The following is a 22,232-nucleotide window of genomic DNA, read 5'->3' on the forward strand; positions in this document are numbered from 1 at the left end:
TGAAATGCACCATTGCCATATTGAAATCCTGAAAGAACAAATGTATTTTTAATCATTATTCTGCACACCCGGCCGTGCTTCTCCTAGTGACCTATTTTATGTTCTCATTTTGTTTTATAAAGGAATATCCTGATAATATACGTAAGCTGACATGCCCTAATTAGCATAAAGCTTTACTATGTCTATCCAAGCTTTTATGTTATAATATTAGTAATAAGTACACTATATATGCAGCAGAACTGTAAGCTTGTGGGGGTTCAGCTTTTCATATTTGCAAATGAATTGATGAGAACTATTCCTTATAAAACATTCTTTGCCAGATGATTACATTAGATGGTGCATGCGCAGGATCAAATTATCACTTTAACATTCCTCTTGGTTCTATATACAAGTGATCTAAAGTAGACCACCAACTTAATACCAGCGTTGGGATGTTTCAAGGGGAATGGGAACCCAGATTGCTAGATGGTAATGGAGATAGTCAGGGCTAGGCACCCCCACCACACACACACACACACACACACGGTTTGAATTTCGGGGAAGGGGATTTTTGCTAGGGGTGATCTTTAATGTTTGAGAAAGGAACAGTTTCAGGTTTGTTTTATATGTAGATGTTCCCTATCTTGGTTGGTAGTTTTCTAAACTTGTAAATATTAACTCAGGGTTATTTTGTTAAGGCATTTATGATCAGAAACGATCCTATATTACAAAGATTCGGTGGCGCTTTCATGGAAAGTGGAGAATACAAGGTCCACTTTGGATTTTGGTGCTATATACATACCTGGAGACTCTCAGGGTTTTTGCCCCAACCTCAGCGTCACACCTTGGGAAGGGTCACACTCCTTCCCATTCTACACTGCTGTTATATTTAAGACTGCCAATTGGTGCTTTTGCCACCAGTATGTTTTGGTTGATATCCCTGCTTGAATGCACAAGTGCCTCCAGTTGAAAATGAAACAACTAAACACATTCCCTGCTCTTTTTATACTCATTATTATGATGTTTACGGAGGTAGAGCGATGTGAAGCACTATTAACCATCAAACATTCTGAGCTTCTAGAGGAGGAGACATCAGAGTTGGAAAGAGGGGCAAAGGGGGGATTGACCCTCGTAAATAGCAATGCAAGTGACGTATGGTTTTGCAAATATAGTCATGTTACAGATGTTAATTCTTGTAAGCGGAAGAAGCATTTACAGCTGTGGATATAATGTCTTAGGGTTAGATTTAATGATTTAGAATGCTGTGCTGGAAGCCAATTGCAATCTGATTCAAAAGTAAAATGACTAAAATTGCCTTTTGTTCGTTTTCTTTGAATGCTTATTTTCTTCCAGTCAACAATATTCAAAGCTTTTAATTTTTGAACAAAATAGTAAGTGGCAAATAAAACCATGAATTAAACACATTTTCATTATGATGACATAAGGTTAATTTCGAATTGTACAAGTCAACCTACACGCTTGCCACTGGGGTAATTTTTTTGTGTTTGTTTTTACAAATGCATTTTTTCTTCCCAGGCCAAAGAACTCTACAGCATCGGAGTGATGTTCTTGAGACAGTAATTCTGGTGAATCCCAGTGCAGACAACATTGTTAATGAGGTACGTTCTATTAAATCTACCATAATCAAATAGCATGTGTGGGAGGCATGAGAAAGGAGAAAGACGTGGGGACCGTCAATGAATGCTGCTCTGAAAATTTCCCCTATACCCCAAATTGAAGGGGCAAAGCGAGGGGTAGCAGTCAGGGCTAGCTGGGCATGGGTGGACTTTCACTGGAAGTGGGCAGCGCTTAAGATCAAATGCTATAGTTTTAAATGGTTGTCAAAACTACAAATCTAGTTTTGTGCAGAGAATAACAGGGTTATCTATAATGGTGACTGGGGTTTAAAGTGCAAAAAGTAGTCTTAACACCATTTAATGATTGCTATGGTGTTGAGACCACTTTTAAAACTTGGTATCACCATCACCTTCTACAGATAACAACAAAGTATGGAAAATAAACACAACATCACAATGCAACTTAAATATAATAACACGTCACTTCACTAATAAGCATACCTGGGAACCCTCAATCTCTTTCTTCTTCTCCAGCTCTCTGAGTCACTATGCTCTGTCTCTGGGTAAGGAGAGCCGGGTGTCGGCACGCCCACTCCACGCCCTATTCCTCTTGTACACCTATACAAAGTTATCTAGGGCTAGCCCCACCCTTAGAGATGCTGAGCCCCGCCCCTTGTGTGACTAGGCCCCTCACTGAAGAGGGAAGGTTCCGAGTAACCTGACCTGTGAAGTTATTAGTAATGCACATGAGCCACATGAATTATTCTTTTCATACTTTCACCATTGGTTTATAGAATAGTGACATTTTTTAGAATCCACCTGGGGCAATAGATGGAACTTTTTGTTATAGAAATATACATAGATATATCCAGAGCCGGACAAATGTTTAACTTTAAAAGGGACAAACACTACTTGTTATATTAATGTATAAAATGCTTTTTTTTGTCCTTCATTCATCAGTGCTAGATTAAGACTGTCTGAGTCCCTAGGTACGTGGCTTTTGCCCCCCACCTCAGGCAACGTGGGGGGTCATATTACGTGAGACCACTGTCTCCTAGCAACAGTAGCCTGAATGGCTGCTGCTATGTGACCTGAGGATGTGACCTGAGGGGGCAAATTATCCAGTAAAGTACTGGGAGCCCCAAGCATACCTAGTATTCTCAATGGGTGTTCCAGCAACGCATGGCCTGCAAAATATAGTATGACATATGTCACTTGGCAAAATAACTTTTCTAGAAGTTATAGAAATGTCCTTGGTAATGAATCTGTGTGTTCCTTTAAACAAACTGAAAATATGTGGCTTTGCTCTGAAAGTAGACTTATAGAATATGTTTATTACTAGTTATCATTATTTGTATGTCAATGCTGAGTAAATAAAACATTGTGAATTATCTTTCTAGGTGCGCTCCTTGATAACAGATTCATCTGCTCACAAGCTACTTATTCTGAGTGGACAGTACTTGGACCAGGAAGGAGATTTGATCCTACAAACTGGGACCTTTACATCTCACAGATTCAAGGAAGTGTTCAGTGACCCAGAGGTTAGTATTATTTAAACAGGGTATGGTTATATAATGGAATACATTCTTAAACCATAAAGCTTACCAACAATACATGAGTAATGATTATGCTTCATAAGATAGTATTGTAAATCATTTTCAGATCTAGAAGTTTAAAACAGAAAATTGGCAATTCTAGCACCCCATCAAACAACGTGCATTATTATTATTATTACTTTTATTTATATAGCGCCAACAATTTACGCAGCGCTTCTTACAGTCTATATATTCAACAGACTGACAAAACTAGAACTGACAAACTAACACAATGTGGTACAATAGTTTTTTTGATGATGTTTTTTTTATGATGAGTATTTTTTCCATTTAGTTTTGGGACAGGTCAGCTTCATGACAAGTAACTCTTATTTCTACAGCCCTTGGCAAATAATACTGATGAGACTTACTGCTCTATATTGCAAAATAACTAATCATAACATCATACCTCTGGTCCTCAAGGACCGTATCCTCATTGACCACTCCATTTAGAACTGCATATTTAGAAATGTTTTCTGTATATTAAGCATCCTTTTATAAGGTGAGGATTAGCCAGCTCACCTCCAACTCAACGTCCTCCATCCTCGTGTCAAAGCCTGGTCTAAGCCCATACTTCATCAGTAATAAATAGTGTACTTTGCAAAATACTAAATGCTGCAAATATTCTAGTCTCTATTAAATTTCCATAATTTCTCTTATATTTGTGTATTCGCAGGTGTGCCAGCTATTTAGTAACACTGATCCCGAGATCAAAGCTTCTCTCACAGTGTCTTGTGTGGAAGAAGGAGAGTGGTGTAACCTTGGGCATTCCACTTTTCAGGATATCATTGATCTCAAGCTAAATCCTGATCCTGTTTTGCCTGAAATGGATGGGGTTTCGGAATTTGCAGATTATGTCTCTGAAACTGTTGATGTCCCTTCTCCTTTTGACCTGTTAGAACCACCAAACTCAGGTGGATTCTTGAAGCTGTCCAAACCATGCTGTTACATATTTCCTGGTGGCAGAGGTGATTCAGCCCTCTTTGCTGTTAATGGATTTAATATCCTGGTGGATGGCGGCTCTGAAAGAAAATCATGCTTTTGGAAGCTTGTCCGGCACTTAGACCGAATTGACTCCATACTGCTGACACATATAGGGGCAGATAATCTGCCTGGAATTAATGGACTTCTTCAGAGAAAGATAGCTGAGCAAGATGAGGAACAATCTCAGGGTTCCACTGCCTATAGTGACTGGATGAGAAACCTAATCTCCCCAGAGCTTGGGGTTGTGTTTTTCAATGTTCCCGACAAACTGAAAATGCCAGAATCTAGTATGAAAGTTAAAAAAAGCATTGAAGAGGCTTGCTTGACACTACAGTACTTAAACAAACTTGGAATTAAACCAGAACCTTTGTACAGGGTAGTAAGTAACACAATTGAGCCCTTAACATTATTTCACAAAATGGGAGTTGGTAGACTGGATATGTACATTTTAAACCCTGTAAAAGACAGCAAAGAGATGCAGTTTTTAATGCAGAAATGGGCAGGAAATAGCAAAGCTAAAACTGGAATTATACTAGCAAATGGCAAAGAAGGCGAGATATCTGTACCCTATCTGACCTCCATCACAGCTCTTGTTGTTTGGCTGCCAGCAAGCCCAACTGAAAAAATAGTACGTGTATTATTCCCTGGAAATGCACCACAAAATAAAATTCTAGAGGGTCTAGAGAAGTTGAAGCATCTCGATTTCCTGAGGTACCCAGTAGCTACTCAAAAGGATATGTCCAGTGGTGTAGGTCCAACCACTGGTAAGCACACAAAGATCAAACAGAGGGCAGACAGCAAGGAAAGTCTAAAGTCCTCTTCACGACCAAGCACAGGAAAGCTGAGTAAGAAAGATGATATTGCAGAGGAGCTGGCTAAGGAGGTCAAAGCTGACCTTGTGAAGGAATCAAAGGTTGAGAAAAAAATTAAGGAAGCTGTGGATAAACATATTGACAGACCTTTAAAGGTTGAAAAAGTAAAAACTGAAACAAGTGATTCTGCAAAAGCAGAAAAGAGGAAAATGTTGAATCAGAAAATAGGAAAAAAGTATCCAAAGGACAAAATCTCCAAACTGGAAGAGAAGAAGGACAAAGAGAAGAAGGAGATAAAGAAAGAAAAGATAGATATAAAGAAAGACAATTTAAAGAAAGAGGAAAAGAAAGATACAAAGAAGGAAGATAAAAAGAAAGAGATAAAGCCAGAAGTTAAAAAACTGCCAAAACCTGATTTAAGACCCTTTACACCAGAAGTGAGAAAAACACTGCACAAAGCTAAAATTCCTAGCAAGATCAAAACCGATAAAATAAAAAGTAAGTCTGAAAAGGAAAATAATGCAGAGCAAAAGGTTAGTCAAGTCCAACACACACATGTGGAAAAGGAGCCACAGATGAGTGATATTATAGAGCAAAGATCAGTTATGTCTTCACCTGAAGATCTTACAAAAGATTTTGAGGAGCTTAAGTATGAAGACAAATTGGAACAAATAACAAAAGGACTAGGCGATACAAATATCTCAGAACTTGAAACTTCTGAGCTTAGGCCCTCTGCGATTTTGGTTACACAAAGTCATTTCAAAGAAGAGATAATTTTAGGTGACATAACATCAGATAAGACTCCTCTTGAATCCCCAGATGAAGGTATTACCACCACAGATGTTGAAGGAGATTCACAACATGACGAGAAGCCAATGCATCATACGGATGATGCTTTAGAAATGGTTGATGAAGGAGCAGCTATGGATGAACCACCTGAAATGGCAGAATTTGATGAAGAAATCATTACGGAAGAAGAAAATGCTAGCACTCCTGGAGTAGAGGGACAGGTACCTGAAAGAAACAGACTGGAGTCAATGCCAACTTTGGACATACAAGATTTGGAAACTGATGAAGATAAAGAAAATGAATTAGTTGAAAAGGGAATATTAGACAGGAATCAGAAAGAAGAAATACTTGAAGAACATCAGGATTATCTTGGTAAAACAGCAACAGAAGATGAGAAAGACAGTGAAAAAAATGTCGAGGTAGTGGAGAAAGCAGATGTAGAAGAAATGGAAGAATATGCTGAAGAGCTGGAGGCTGAGCACAAGGTTGATGAATACTCAAGCGCTGAGAACGAACAAGAAGAGAACATTTCTTGCGATTTTACAATGTCGGTGCTACAGAAAGAGACAGAAGTGGAGAAGTATGGAAAAGAAGCATTCAAGGATGCCACCTACCTAGCAGGGGTTCCCATGTCATCTGGGACTACAGCTGAGCACATATCTTATATACAAGATGAAACAATGCCTGGTTACTCAGAAACCGAGCAAACTATCTCTGATGAGGAAATCCATGATGAGCAAGAGGAAAGGATACCCCATTTGCAGTATGATGTAGCTAGTTATGACATTTCTGTCCCTGACCACCCTGGATCCTTTGATGCTATACATGGAATTAAAGCCATTTCATCTGAGGTTTCTGCCAAAGGTTATGAAATGCAAACACCTGAAATTGTAACTTATCCTACAAACATTGTTGCAGCTCCTCTGGCTGAAGAGGAGCACATCTCTTCAGCAACATCTATAACTGAATGTGATAAGCTTTCTTCTTTTGCTACATCTGTGGCTGAAGATCAATCTATTGCTTCTATCACAGCACCAAAAACTGAAGAGACAGGAAAGAGCTCTTTAGTGCTAGACACAGCAAACAGCATTCCTTCTTCCCACACAGAGGCAACCCAAGGTGTGGAATACTTGCCATCAGCGGGCACAATTTCACCAACTTCTTCCTTGGAAGAAGACAAGTGTTTTAAATCTCCACCTGCAGATGATTTCCAGTCAGTGCTTACGCCTGGGAAAGTTCCTGACGAAGAGGTAGATGAAAGTCCAAATTTTGAAGTATCTTGTAAAGTAAATTATGGTTCGCTTATCTTTTCTGAACAAACAGACCAGGGTTTGTCATACACATTTAACACAGAAATGAAAATGGCTACTGACTTTCCTTCAAGTGAATACGGAAAGGTGTCGCAGGCTGATTCAAGCTTTGGTGATGGCGAGGAAAGATGCTTAAGTCCTGATGACAGTACCATCAAAATGGCTTCTCCTACACAGTCAGGACCTACTAGCACAGGTCACACACCTTTCCACCAGTCACCTGTGGAGGACAGATTTGAAACTACCCAAGCAGAGCTTTTTGAAGCAGCGGACATACTAAAACATGACAAAGAAAACAAAAGTGAACAACAGCCTCAATATGACACATGCTGGGAAAACAAAGTACCTTCTAGAATTGAGGAAGATATTACTGAGACAGAAAATATCTTATCAATGAAAGGGCAAGAATTTACAGATGATCATTTGGATGAAGTAGAATCACAATCCTCCAAAGAAATAATTGTAACTAAAGAAGAAACATTACCATCACATTCTGCATCATATATGCAATTTGAAAAAATAATTTCCACAAGCGATGTTTCTCATGAAGATTATACATCAGTAGATAAGATGGAATATGAGGAAACTCAGATGGATCTGTTTCGGTCAGTTTCCCCTAAAGAAAAGGATACTAAATATGGTGATTATTCAAGAGAGAGTACGACAAAAGATGATGCCTCAACAGAAAGTTCAAGCCAAGACATTTTCCTTGGTGATGCAAAGTCACTTTCTTTCACGGAACAGGGAAAAGAAGATGACACATCTTTACAAATGTCTTTGATAGAACAAAGCCCAGTTGTACATGAAGTATATCAAGGAAGTCCAACAAAAGAAAACTTTTTAGACAATGACAAATCTCTTCAATTGACTGATCCTGATTTGATGAAAGATATAAAATGTACAACTGGGGAAACATCACCAGGCTTCGAAGAATCTTTGTTGTCAACTGCAGAAAGCCTTGCAGAAGATCAGAGCCATCTGGAGCCTTTTGATAAGCATGCTCAAAATCAAGTTCAGCCTCTAGTTCCAGCAGAATATAGTTATGGTGAAGAGATATCAGCAACAGTATTTTTGCAAAAAACACCAGAAGACGATGCAGATTCATATAATTATAAAGAAACTATCTTGGAAGAAAAAAGGTTAGGTCATTCTGCCTCAAGCCCAGACAACTCAGGGTTGGTTTATTGTGCAGAAGACTTGAAGGAAACTGATTCACTAGCAATGCAGTCTGTGGATGATCCCTCCATATCCTTCCTAAAAGCAAGTCATATCCAGGAGACATATCCACTTGCAGATGACTCTTTATATTACATGCAATCAGAAAATATTATGGAAAACGTTTTGGGGCATGGGAAGGAAACAGAAACATCAATGGAAGAAGCTTTTAAAGAACATGAAGTTATTGAAGAACAATCTGTTGACGATGAAAATCTTTCTATGATACAGATGATAACTTCTGAAAAGAAAGTCTGGTTCACAGAGGGTTTACAGGAAAATGAAAGAAAACCTGCTTTAAAGGAAAGCAAACTGCATTACACAGAGGAGGGAGAAAGCACTTTTCTCGATGATAGTCATGACTGGGATACACACTCTATTTTGAAGCCTGATGTCTCAGAACAATCAACCCCTGATCCGGCAGATGCAAATATACTGAGTACAGAATATGCACATTTCCAAGAAGATAAAGAGGCAGAATATATGCAAAAGTCATTAAACACATCTGATGAAACTGAGGCCTCTGAATTTAAGACATCACCACAGTTAAATGCAGAGTATCCTTCACCAGAAATTGATGTACTTGAAAAACACTCATACGTAACAACATCCTCTTCACCCTCTGATATTTCTTTAGAAAAGCCAGATATAGATAACTTTGGCTCTCTTAACAAAGACGGCCTCATAGAAAGCAAAATTTCAGTAACACCCATTGATGTGAAAGGTTTCGGAGAAACAATGTTTGCAGGAGATTATGGTAACGATAAAGAAAGTGAGTACTCTTATTCAAAATCTTCCCATGACACACCAGAGCACTCGTGTGAAGTTGATGCCATTGACAGCAAATTCAACATTCAGTCAGGGGACCTTGTGATCAGTACTTTGGACAAATGTGAACATTTGTTACCTTCTGAAAAACCTTTCGTACCCAAGGAACAAATATTAAGCTCTGACTCCATCACTGAAGATGTAGGAGCAGAATATGCAAAAAAAGATGATATGAAACAGGAAACACAGTCCTATCCTTATGTCACAGATCACACAGAGCAAGAGTATGTTGAAACAACTTTCGAAGGCGATAATTCAGTGCACAAAGAGAATATTGACTTCAATCTTGAAGTTCATTATGAGAGTATAGCAGAAGAGCTGCCTTCAAATTGTGACAAAAAATCCTCCCCTAGTTCACTAGATTACCAAGCAAATACAAGTTTAACTACATCATACAGCCCATTTGAACTATATTCTGATGAGAAGGAAAGTTACGAGTCCACAAGAAAGGCTAGGGTTGAAGAAAGAGAACCAACACCTTATCCTGGTGATAAATCTTTCCAATATGCTGATATTTACGAAAAGATAGTGGTCTCTGGAGTGCTGCATGACAGTGGCATTTTGGAGGAGGTGGAACCATCCAGTGCTAGTTATTTGGATAAAGAGAAGACTGATGTTTTATCATTAGAAACAGAAAAGTTATCCAAAAAGGAACTTCAACAGCAGATATCTTCTAAGGAGGAAGAATCACATTTATATACCTCAGCCGAAAAAGAACTATCTTCCCCTATATCTCCCAAAGACAAAGGCGATTATACCAGATTTGAATATACAGAAATGGAGGAAAAAAAATCTCCTGCTGTAGAAAGGGATGACAACCTAGATATTTCAAGTGTAACAGAAAAGGAGGAGTTGCAGATAGAAGCAACCCATAAATGTGAAAAATCAGAAGATGTAGATGATCATTTTACTTCACTGTCAGACAGGACAGAAGTGCAAGAAAAGATAGATCATAATAAACAAGATACTCTAGTGCCCTATATGAACCCATCACGTAATGATGACATCACTTTCACCAGTCAGGAACTTAACCTAATGGAATCAAAGCCACTTCAAATGAAAGAGTCATATTATGAGAAAACAGAGGTAGTAGAAGAAAGTGCAAGTGACTCAGAGTTAGAAAAGGGTGCCAAAGAACAATCTGAAAAGGAAATAAAGAGCCCAGGTCCAGATATAGGAAAGACATATGAAGAGCAACCTTGTGACAGCTTTTTACAAAAGGAGAGAAACGACTTTTCAACATATAGTTTATTTTCTGAACAAAAAAATCTACATCCTGATGATTTTGATGTTCAGCACCCTAAAGAGAATGTAGCTCGATTTGTAGAACATGCCACATTTAGTGCAGGGTATAGCTTCCTAGAAGATGAGCAAAAAAGAGAAGAGAGTGGTTCAGAATATTCATACTACCCTCTCACATCCAAAACAGGTTCTACAAAGGAAGCAGACAAATCATGGCTCCAAACAAATTACCAAGAATCACAAGCTGTTACAGACTCTCACAACACAGATACCTTCCTAGAAAGTTGCCTTCACAGCGATACAGACAAACAAAAAATATCTGATGAACTGGATGTTAAGGAATCCACTCCAGATTTTGAATATTCATCTAGTGTTACAGAAAAGGAAGCTTCACCATACCAAGAACATTTTGAACCAATGTCAATTACAGATGTCAAAACATTACAGTCAGACTTTATGGGTATGTCCCATTCAAAAAAAGACCAGCAGGATGAATACCTAGAAGTTTCTGAAAGGGTATGTGACTTGGATACTTCCCTGACCAGATTCTCACCAATAAGTCCATCAGAGGAAGACCCTTTGTTTTCTAAAATTCCAGGTCAGCAATATTCAAAGAAAGAATACCTTAAGGATGATTCTCATAGTTTCTCAGAATCTTCTTCTGAGGCTAGCACCCCTGTAAAAAAAGACACTACAGACAGCTTTTACTCTCATATGATTACAAGTCACACAACGGATACAGAGCAGAGTGCCAGGAATTTGTGGGATGTGTCTCCTCTTGTTCCTGCTCAGTCCACAATGCCTTCTTTACCAGCTGAAAAAGACACTGCTGAAGATCAAGGTTCCACTGGGTCATATGATATGGATGATTGTACATTACCGTGTAGAGTAGATTGTAAAACCACAACTTGCACATCAAATTATGAAAAATCCAGTAGTACCCATGAGGAACTAAACATGGCAGATGGTACAGTGGCAATGCAGTCGTTTTCTAATGTTCTAACCTCTTTTCCACTTCATCAACAAGATGATGAATCCACAGAAAATGGTCCTACAGAAGTTAACACTAGCCCAGAACTATTTAAAGAGACTCAGTACTTTGAAAAGGAATTCTTCTCTGCCGGTGACTTAAGAGATGAAAAGGCATCTCCAGATTCAGAATCCTCTGCATACTCCGAAGAAGAAACTGAAAAGCCAAACCGACCTTCTTCTCTAACATCCCCAGAACACACATTCCAGCCTTATTTTCCAGATTCACAAAGACACGGAGGAAGTGATGATCATGGTGATGCCTCTCATGAGATTGAGCCATGCTTGGGAACATCAAGTCGGTATGAGCACAATGTATCTTCATCTGAATACACACACAGAAAGGGGGATCTTTCTCCATCTTTCATCAACCCCAGTCCTCTTGACTTTTCAGATGACAGTGATGCCTCGCAAGATGAAGGCCATCCTTCAGTTAAAGGAAGAACACATCGCATAACTACATCTCAGGTTCAAAGTGCTACTGTTGATGAAACCCCTCCAACTTCTGTCAGCGAATCTGGAACATCGAATTCAGATTCTGATGTTCCACCAGAAACTGAAGAATGCCCCTCCATAACAGCTGATGCAGCAATGGACTCAGATGAAGATGCCGACTTTCTCCCTGTGGACAAAGCAATGGGAAACTTACATCATAGCAGCACAAGGCAAAGCCATGACCCAAACCCAACTCCTATGATGGATCCTTACCCTCATCCGCCTCATCCTGATGTCTGCATGGTAGATCCTGAAGTGTTAGCCAATGAGTTAAACTTAAGTAAGGGAGACAAAGTCATCAAAAAGGACATTAAAGAGAAAACCAAAGGAGTCAGGAAACCTTTAACAAAACCTAAATCATTATCACCTGCTAGGAAGCTAGAATCTAAAGGAAAACGTTCCCCAACACTGTCAAAACAAACATCCAGGGACACCGAAAAACTACCAAAAAGTCAAACGTTGAGGAAAGAAAAAGAAGCAACAGAGAAGCAGCAGAAGCCAAGAAGTCCATTACAGACACATCCATCTAGGGGAGATGACAAAGATGAGGTTTCAAGAACCAGCTTCGGTAATACTAACAAGTTGGGCAGTGGCATCAAATCAACTTCAGGTAAAGGTGACATATTAGTCTTAAAAGTAATAAACTTTATTCCATAGTAGATAATGACACAATATTAAGATTTTAAAATATGTTTTTGGCTTGCTGTGTCTCTAGTTTGTAAAGAGCAGAGTGTAGCACCTCTAGTACAAATGTATCAACATTACTGAGCTATTTAATAGGTATTGATTATATATATTTATTTTGTTCCTTTTTTCCAACTATGCAGCTTCCTAAATGTTAAGAAGCAGACTTTAGAAATCACCAAGTTAAAATGTCCAGTGATAGAAAATGTGCATCAAGTCAGCTTTGACGTGTGTAATGCCATGGCAGGAACAATACATAAAGTGTTTCCAGCTAGTGGTTGTTGTATAGCATGCATCCTAAAATACAGTTTTCAGAAAACTATCATTAAAATTATAATTATTTTTCAAAATAAACAAAAACAAAACAAGTTTTCTATTCTGTGCGCTAATCATGAAACTATATTTTCTTCAGTTTCAGCCAGCTCAAAATCAAGTTCTACAATACCTCCGGGACTCCCTGTATATGTGGATTTAGCATATATTCCCAATCACTGTAATGAAAAAAATGCAGATATGGAGTTCTTTAAAAGAGTTCGTGCAGCATACTATGTTGTAAGTGGCAATGATGCGGCCAACGGAGAGCCAAACCGGGCTGTGCTGGATGCACTTTTGGAAGGGAAGTCACAGTGGGGGGAGAATCACCAGGTAAGTGCAACTTTATAGTAATATATTTAACTTGTTTTCAAAATATAGTTATACCTTTGATATCACATTTTTTTTAATATATGTCTTTTCTAGGTCACATTGATCCCAACTCATGACACTGAGGTGACCCGTGAATGGTACCAACAAACCCATGAGAAACAACAAGAATTAAATATAATGGTCCTTGCTAGTAGTAGTACCGTAGTGATGCAAGATGAATCCTTCCCAGCATGCAAGATTGAGTTCTAAACGTCCACATCAGCAGTGTGTCCATCAGCATGTAGTGTTTAGATACATGTCTAGTCAAAACTCAGATCTCTTCAAGTCATCGTTCATTACCATAGCATCTGGAATTATTTGTCTTCCAGCAACATTGGCTGGTTGGACATTTGTACCATAATTTTACAATGTTAAAGGTCTCATGATTCCGTTGTCCAGACATTTAACCGCTGCGTTTCAAAGACAATTCTGCACAAAATATTATTACATGTAGAATTACTCTTGACAATTGAGAACTCAGTTTTGCATATGGATGTGAAATTAATGAAGTTTGACTGCAGTGAAGTGCAGGATAAATATCTGTTTAGACTCTTAGAGGGACATAAAGCAATTTTCGTACGCTTATGCAGACTGTGGTGGGTGTATTCAAGAGGTCATGGTAAAAACTGGACAGGGTCAATAGTCAGATACATACTGAATGTTGTTTAGAATAGGTAGCCAAATAGGTTGTGGAAGCTGTAAATATGTAGCTTAGCTTTTTAACCTGCTAATTTAAGTACAGAATATTAAGTATGGCACGCACACACTTACCTTGTAGAACAAACCAAGGTCTTCTAGCTTTTGAGATGGAGGAACAGAGAAGGGATGTGCCCACTGGGGAAATTCTACTTCTGTGGAGCTTTGATGTGGAGTTAATTCAAATACTGTTGCAGGATCTCAATATGAATGTGTCATATGTGTTGGATTGTGTTGGCAGCTTTGCTGCTACGTGTTTCAGATCCTGCAGAAGGTGCTCGGTCAGAGCAATGAAGCAGAGTAGCAAGGTTTACACAGTGAGTTCTTAAACCTAGGCTAAGCTTTAGAAATCTTCTCTAGTAGAGGCTGCTTAAATGCTAGTACCACGTTTTTGATGCTGGAGGTGATCTTATAAGTAAAAATGGCTCCATCATTAAGCAGAAAAATTAATGGAATATTGAAATTGTGTCAGGCAAGAATCATTGTGGAATCATGATGGTAGTTTCTTTTAAATGTGCTGTTCCACCTGCATTAAAACTTTAAATGGGTCTCTAGCTTGTTTAATAAAGAGATGCTGAGCAGATCTGTAATTGTGTTTAACTTATTTTTAAATATAAAAAAAAGCAAAAATAAAGTTACTTTCTGCTGCTATGGCAATTAAGCCTTTACGCTTATTTGTGTGGCCGTCTTGTATCACATGCCTACTTATTAAATTGAATAAGTCATGAGTGGGTGCATTTAACATTATTGAACAATTAACTTCCAGCGAAAACTAATTGGGGGCACTCAGGGTGCAGCTTGCAAGGTAGGCACTAGAGCTGATACATCGTGATTTTGTGCCCCTTCTTTATGGTTCCTTTTGATGAATGTACGCAGGCCCGTAGTGCATATTGTGTATTTAGCATGTTTGCTGTGGACTACTATTAATATCCGGCCTTTCGGCTGATATTGTTAACCCCACCTTCTCAAGGTTTCTGTTGCTTGTATTTTCATTTGTTATACATGTGTTATGTTCTACAGAGCAGCTGGAACAGCATCTTTAAAGGAAATATGGAAAGGGCTATGAACAGATATTAGACAATATTAGAAGTGGTAAACCAAAATACTAATCTACCCTGTGATTTATACGGCAATGCAGGTTAAGCATCTCATCCGGTTCTGACGAGAGTTTTAAATATGTTCCCTTACTAGCAAGTGGCTTTCATGAAGGAAAGGACCAACGGACTTATGAAAAGTGTCCAGGGGCAGCTGCTAGTGTAGGAAAACAGAGATTAGAATTCTTATGTACTGATTTGTGTTTTACAGAGGCTTTTTTCTCATAGTTCTTTGACTATTGGTTGCTTTCTGAACGATATAATACCTAATTATGTACATTACATTTGCTAACAGTTATAGCTACTCAGCTCCATTTTTATAAGAAAAAAAAAATCTTTTTGTTTACCAGACCACTGAAGCTGCTACACACAAATTTAACCATTTTTGTATATTTTAATTTGTATCAGATTTTTTTTCTAGCTGCTGTAGGAGTAAATTGCCTTACAAAAAAAAAAAATTAAATCACACTGATTACTGAACATTTATATATGAATGGCATATTTTACCGTCTAATTTATATATATGTATTTTTTATCGTTACAAGGCTAAGCTATCTTTTTGCTGTTTTAATTTGTGTATAAAGTTAAGCAGTGTTTGTCTTTATTTTGTAACTCTAAGTATTAAACGGTAGTACCAGATACTAAATGTCATATTGGCCCCTAGGAGTACAGGTTGGTTGAATCCAGTGATCACCAGGACCAGCAAAATAATGTAAAAGATTTTGTAAATAAATTGCCTTTAAGGGTGAGATAACTTCCAATTATTGTGAAGATCTGTGACCTTTTACTAGAACAAAAAAAAATATCAAAATGAAATCAAAAAATGTTGGACAAATATTTACTGGTTCTTGCACTATTGTATAAAGTCTGGAAATCAGTGTCGCACCCTTGCAATGTTTGCACGAACAAAATCAGATCTTAGCATAAACCTCTGTAAAGGATATCAGTATTTGCCGTTCTGTTACACGGACACAACTCTTATTCTTCACAGTATGTGGATGATGGGTGTTGTGGTCCAACAGTTGGGTTATTCCACATGTCCAGCATAGAAAAAAATCCCAGCTGAAGGAGCCGTTTCAGTAAACCAAGTTTTCTATGATGCACATTATTGATTGTATATTTTGACACAGTGACTGTTCCGCTAATACTAAAGTGTAATTAACTCATACCCTACGAGGATGGGTCTTTTCGTTTGTCAGTGGAGCTGACAATCTATACAAGGAAAATTATCGGCACACTACATGTGAACGGACCAAAATTAGTTAAAACATCCAAAACTAAAATACTTGATAGCTATGATCTCATAGCCCCAATATAAATAAACTGCCCCCCAACCAAAAAAGAAACCTCCTGTGTGTTTTTAGATTGTTTTGCTTAATAATGGAATGTGTCTGATTGTAAATGTCTAATATGTGTTGAGAATATTTTTTTTTCCAGTCCTCTCCCACTTTCCTCCTACAAGTGCACAGTGCGGAGCTTCACATGTTTGAGCAAAATCGTTAAAGGCAATGGCACCCTTAATCGGTACTGGAATGTGTTGTTGTTCTGGGATGAATTGTGTGTTTCTTTTAATGTAAAGAATTTTAAAAGGAAGAATAATGTGCACTTTTCCCGAGCACATGCTTGTTGTGTCCCAATGGACCTCATTGTGTCTAGTTTTAATGTAAAACCTACAAACCCCTGCTGCAGTGCTTGTGGTTTGAAGCTGGTTGCCCAGGTGCCTGGATGCCTAGCATGCGCCATCGATGGTAAATCTTAGTGCCCACTCGTTTCCTGCACACCCGGAAGAGGGTCTAGGCACAAAAGCAAATGCACTAAACTAAAAATCAGCTATGAATGTTTCTAGTACTCTTAAACTTGAATAGTAAGACGAAGACTAGGGAAACCCAATGAGCTGCCTTGTTAATGACAATACTGAATGGAAAACTTTATCAAAGCAATGACGTTTTAAAAAGAATGTAAGCCTTATTATATAGAACATTGATCCTTCGTGTGGATGGATTATGGACATTGAGTTTAGTAAAGAATCTTTTTGACTACTGAGAGATTATCAAACTATGACAATTTACCAAATACGATGGCTCATTGCTTCCTTCAGATTCGTTCCACTAGTGTCTTTAGCTCTAAACACACAAATAGACAAAAGGTAGCACTCCAGCTCTTGCCGGACTACACTTGCCACTAGGATGATGGGAGTTTTAGTTAAGCAAAGACTGGAAAGTTATTTTGCTGCCTTTGCACTAAAACCGCCCCTATTTATCAAGTTCCTTCCTATGCCAAACAGTATAAAGAACAGGAAACAGTGACAATTAGAAACATAGGTCAGAACCTGTAACCTTAGCGGGCTTTATTTCCCAACGCGTTTCACAAGTACAGGTTATCTGTAAAACCATTACTTGCATTAAACATAACATATAGGTGACATATAAATATAGAAACGTTTAAAATCCGCTGTTGCTTGTTTCTGCATGTGGACTACAACAAGTTATACTCCTGTATGTAATAGATAAAAACTAAAAAAAAAACAACAAAATATTTTACAAAATATATAAAAAGTGACCATGTCTTTATTGTATGGAAAATTGCAGATTGTATTCTGATAGCTTCTTTTTACGTTGGATGTTGTACAAACAGAACCCCCCATTCTTTTCTTTCTGTTCTGCAGCATTACTAATAAACTTGTCCCCTAAAACATCATCTTGTCAGTTTCATTACTTTTCTGTGTGCGATATTCTGTAATTCAAAATCTGTAAATGGTATAAAACCAACATAAATGGAAAGTCAATTAACTATATGCTTATTTGGTAGCACCACCCATGCCTACATAGATTACAGCTCATGTAAATGTATTTACTAAAACCTCAGATCACGTTTCGACGTCACATATAATAATCTATACACAACTAATTATTTGCCTTCCTGAACTCTTCTTCCTTCTACCCTGCCTTCTAGGGCTACTGCTAAAAGAAAGGATGGCGCCTGCTGTCAGACAGGGATCATCAGAGATCCATCTGCTCCTAGATTGTAAGCTCTACAATCTAGATCAAAGTGGCCTTCCTTACCTTTTGCTTCTGTAATTCCAAATTGTTGATGCGCTATTTTTACCTATTATACAGCACAGCGGAATAAATCAATAAGTAATGATAATCAGTGGTATCATTCTGATATTTTTTCAAAAAGCTCCATATATTTAACTGTCTGTTCCTCCTTGATGGCGGTCACTGCTTCCCATTTATAGAACTTCAAAAAAAGATAATTCTATCAATGATTGATTTAATATATAAAATTAACACCTTACATAATTTTCCTGGGTTCTAACTATGGTCAGTAACTCAATGCCAACCCTAAAATTATTCTACAAATTGTTATTTGCTACAATCAATTTGCAAAAGCTTTGATGAATATCTAATCACCCCTATCTGGTTTATATATTTATAGAAGGTGCATAAAGCACATTTTCTCATGTGGAGTGATGCAGTCTGTAAGGAATTCGATGAATTGTATGTACTAACGTCAGTATCTAAACATGACTAAAACACTGTGTGCGTCTTAAATTGTTACTCCTCTCTAATCTTATGAAGTGCTGGAGTGTGCTAAAAACAATGGCTGTATCATTCTCCAAGCCTTCTAACGGCTGAGGGCATGACCTAGACAATACTGAAATTCCACTCTGAATCCCTCTACTGTGTCATGGTCCTGAATTATTAGATTCCTCAAATGTCCTGTCTGGAGTGGGAACAAGTCAGAATAGGCCATGTTTCTATATAAACCCATGTGGATGTTTTATTTGATCCACAATAAAGTACTTCGTAAAGTGTCTTTCTGATTTTACCCCGGTAGAAAGATACTAAGAATCACACATTAAAGTAGTTACAACTTATTTGTATTAAAAAGATGCAATAAGCATACCCTCTTGTAAATAAAAACAAACAGGTTTTTAAGTTTACCTGGATGAACCAAAACGCTTTTTCATTCACTTACTATGGGTGCTTGTGTGGCCTAGAGGAAAAGAAAACTAGCCAGTAAGATTTTATAATGCCATTATAATTATTGAGCAACACTCTTGTCTGCCACCCAACGCCAAAGGATACTATGGTAGTAATCCCCCCCCCCCTCCGAGTACCTAGAGCCCTGTTCTCACCATCCTCCTACAGCTCTTGGTGCACAATTCATCGTAAATTAATCCATTTAAAGAGAAATAACATGCATAAAAATGGGATCCTGCTCCAGCCACTGATAGGAATCCATCACAGTTGGTGGGATTCAGAACCCGCGTCCAATAGTGCCTACAGCAATTATGTCGCTTCTCAGGGCTCGATGTTTTCTATCTCATGGCGGAGCAGGTGCCATAAGCTGGCTCCTTGCCGAAAATCTCGGCCTCTTAATCAATCTCTGCCTCCATCTGTGAATTCCCCATAGTGTTCAGTGTCCTTAATTACAATGAGACTTTAAGGGGTATTTACTCATGAGTGACTGGTGGTAAAGGAATAATATTGCCCTGGTACACCCAGGGACGCATTGGCACGGCTCTGACTAGAGTGTCACAGAAAGCCAGCTGCATCTCGGCTTCTGTTACATCCACAAGAGAAAAATCTTTTATGAATGTTATATTCTATTGATACCATGTTGTCAACCTTCTGAATGTTAGAAGGCTCAGCAATACTGAAGGATTTAACCCTTTAGCACCCAAAAGGTTAATTCATTATGTGTTTGTATCTAGTGCCCTGCGACTAAATTGCATTCACAGTATGTGTCACAAGGTCCACAGAAAAGGACAGATTCCATTTGGTGATCTGTTCTTTTCCTACATTCTCTTATTTCGCTACATATAATGCCGCTCTTGAAAGATAGCACTGTTCTCACTGGCTTATTGTTTGGGCTCTTTCACAAATAGCTGACTGTGTGGCACGGCATCCACACAGCAAAAAACAAAACAGCACCCTAACAAACAAGGGCCGCTCAGAGCTGGCGCCATGATCGACATTCTAATGAACCTTCCCCCCCCTCTTGGCAAACAGGCTTTATTTCCTTATTTTTCTACCCATAGCAGCTGACATAAGGCTCGTAAGGGGGATGGGAAAGCTCATGAAATGCTTCATCATCCCAGCTGCCTTGTGCACTTGCTTACCCTGTTCACTAATTACAAGAAACACCACCTTCATTACGCTCCAAATATTGAATAGACTCATGCTGTAATGTTTGCACATACATGTGGTTCAATGGCGGTGCAGTCAGTTCTGCCAGCTTCGGAATTACAAATTAAATCCATTCCGTACACAAGAAGGCTAATCACTACAGGAATTCCATGCTGTACACCATGTCGATCACTGACCATCCCCACTAATCCTGGAGAAGAGATGTACAGAGCCAGACCCGCTAGGGCTTACATGTATATTATATTTTTCCAATAAGATGAGAGGAGCCTGAAGCTGCATTTTCCCCTAACGAGTCCCAGCGTTGCTATCTGCATATTAATTCTTTTTTTATTCATGTTGTCAAGGATTTCTAGGGCAGAAGTAGCCAAAAGTATCTCTCTAAATAACATATTTACGCAAGGCACATGTTGGTGGCAGAAGTGCTGGATAGCCACATACTCAGTGCATTCTCTGTAAAATGTTATTTTAGAGCAAAGACATTGTGTTTTAAAAGCTTGCTTGCACTTTTTGATGAGTGAATAGAGCTCGTGTGTTGCATCTCACTGCTATGTGTTTCAGTTGGGAGGCAGAGTTGTCACTATCTTGGTTCCTGAAGTTCTCCTGAAGGAGATCGTTGTTCAGCAAGATGACAATTCCAAGCATAATGAGGACGAGGCATAGATGTATTTACCATTTACCCCAGCTCCTCGCTCTATGGCCATCAACCTTACTGCACAACATCATATCCCGACGATCTGTGTCTTTGCAATTGATGGCGGCTGTTCCATGGTGTGAGTGGGATGGTGGAGGAGACCAGTGATGTCTCCTGTAATGGACCCATTGAACAGCCGCACACTGGAGGGGGGGGGTTGATCTGGCCCCTGGTTTTGTGGTAGAGGGACTACGATTGCCCTAGGCCAGAATATGTTGCTGGGAAAAAGGAATTATTATTTATTGATTAAATAGCACCATAACATGCCTTAGTGCTCTTTTTCAGAAGGGTTAAAAGGGAAGTTTTAAAGGCAGACAAGACACCAAAAAAAAGAGAGCGACACATAAAGAGACAGATATGTACTTCGATCACATTCTGAGTGAATAAAAAAGACAAGGAGGTCAGTGTAAGTGCAATACTGTGACTAAAACTGTAGCTTCTGATTGCCCTTGGAGAAGACTAACCATATAATTTTAGCAGAAGCAGCTAGACACAGATTACTTTAAGCAGTGCTATAAATACTGCCTTTGTTTGGCACATGTAGTTTTTGTGCCAAATCAGGCATCACGCAGCTTTGTGAATGTTTGGCCTGAATTCAAAATTCTCTAGTGCTTTCAGCCAGCGTCTTATCTGTCTTAAAATAAATGATGTTTACTGCAGATCTGGGTTAGACAACCTATCAATTTTTTTTGGGGGGGGGATGGGAAACACTAGCTGCAAACAAACAGTTAAACTATCAAAAATATCGAAACCAGATAAAAATGCATAGTGTTAAAATATTAATCAAATAAAAATGTAAATATCAGTAGAAAACTCCCTTCTTCCTTAGAAGTTGTAATGATGTTCTCCTAAAGGGTTGGATTAATAATGGGGTTCAGGGCCTATGACTACATTTAAGTCTACACCCTTTTATGAGTGTTGATAGCATCCGAAGAGCTGCCCCACTGTGCCGCTTTTGAGAGTTATCATGGGCTGCTTTGGGAGATCATCTGGCTGTCCCAGGGAGCCGTTGCAGCACAGATTTCCATGGCGGCTCCCATACACCCTCCTCGCAAGGCAACGTAGCGGAGCGCAGTGAGGTGGCTCTTCAGGCTGGTGGCCCTGCCTGCCCCATCTACCCACACCCAGTCCCTCCACTCCAGCCATGTCCCCCTAACAATGGTGTACCAATTTGGATATCTGAAATAATGAGGCGTATAAAGGAGTGCATACAGCTGGTATGATGGATGATGATTTACAGCTTCTATACATTTAAACGGTATGAGAGGCAAGAAAAATTACCATTCATTTATGTGTCAACGCTGCTTTGTCACCAGCACCTAATGTACAGTATATACACTTGTAACCCAGTGCAGTTATTTTGTTTAATAACATT

At 38.8% G+C, this 22,232-nt stretch overlaps 1 protein-coding gene across 1 annotated transcript; it reads left to right on the plus strand.

Moving 5' to 3' along the window:
• The first annotated feature begins 1,515 nt into the window (after positions 1–1,515).
• Positions 1,516–13,703, plus strand: MAP1A (microtubule associated protein 1A). The gene is made up of 5 exons (XM_053465255.1): positions 1,516–1,598; positions 2,957–3,097; positions 3,825–12,462; positions 12,955–13,181; positions 13,275–13,703. The coding sequence occupies exons 3-5, from the start codon at positions 3,975–3,977 to the stop codon at positions 13,428–13,430; spliced, it is 8,871 nt and encodes a 2,956-aa protein (XP_053321230.1). The 5' UTR covers positions 1,516–1,598; positions 2,957–3,097; positions 3,825–3,974; the 3' UTR covers positions 13,431–13,703.
• The last annotated feature ends 8,529 nt before the right edge of the window (positions 13,704–22,232 follow it).

This window comes from Spea bombifrons, chromosome 4 (assembly GCF_027358695.1).
Source record: "Spea bombifrons isolate aSpeBom1 chromosome 4, aSpeBom1.2.pri, whole genome shotgun sequence".
Taxonomy (NCBI): Eukaryota; Metazoa; Chordata; class Amphibia; order Anura; family Pelobatidae; genus Spea; species Spea bombifrons.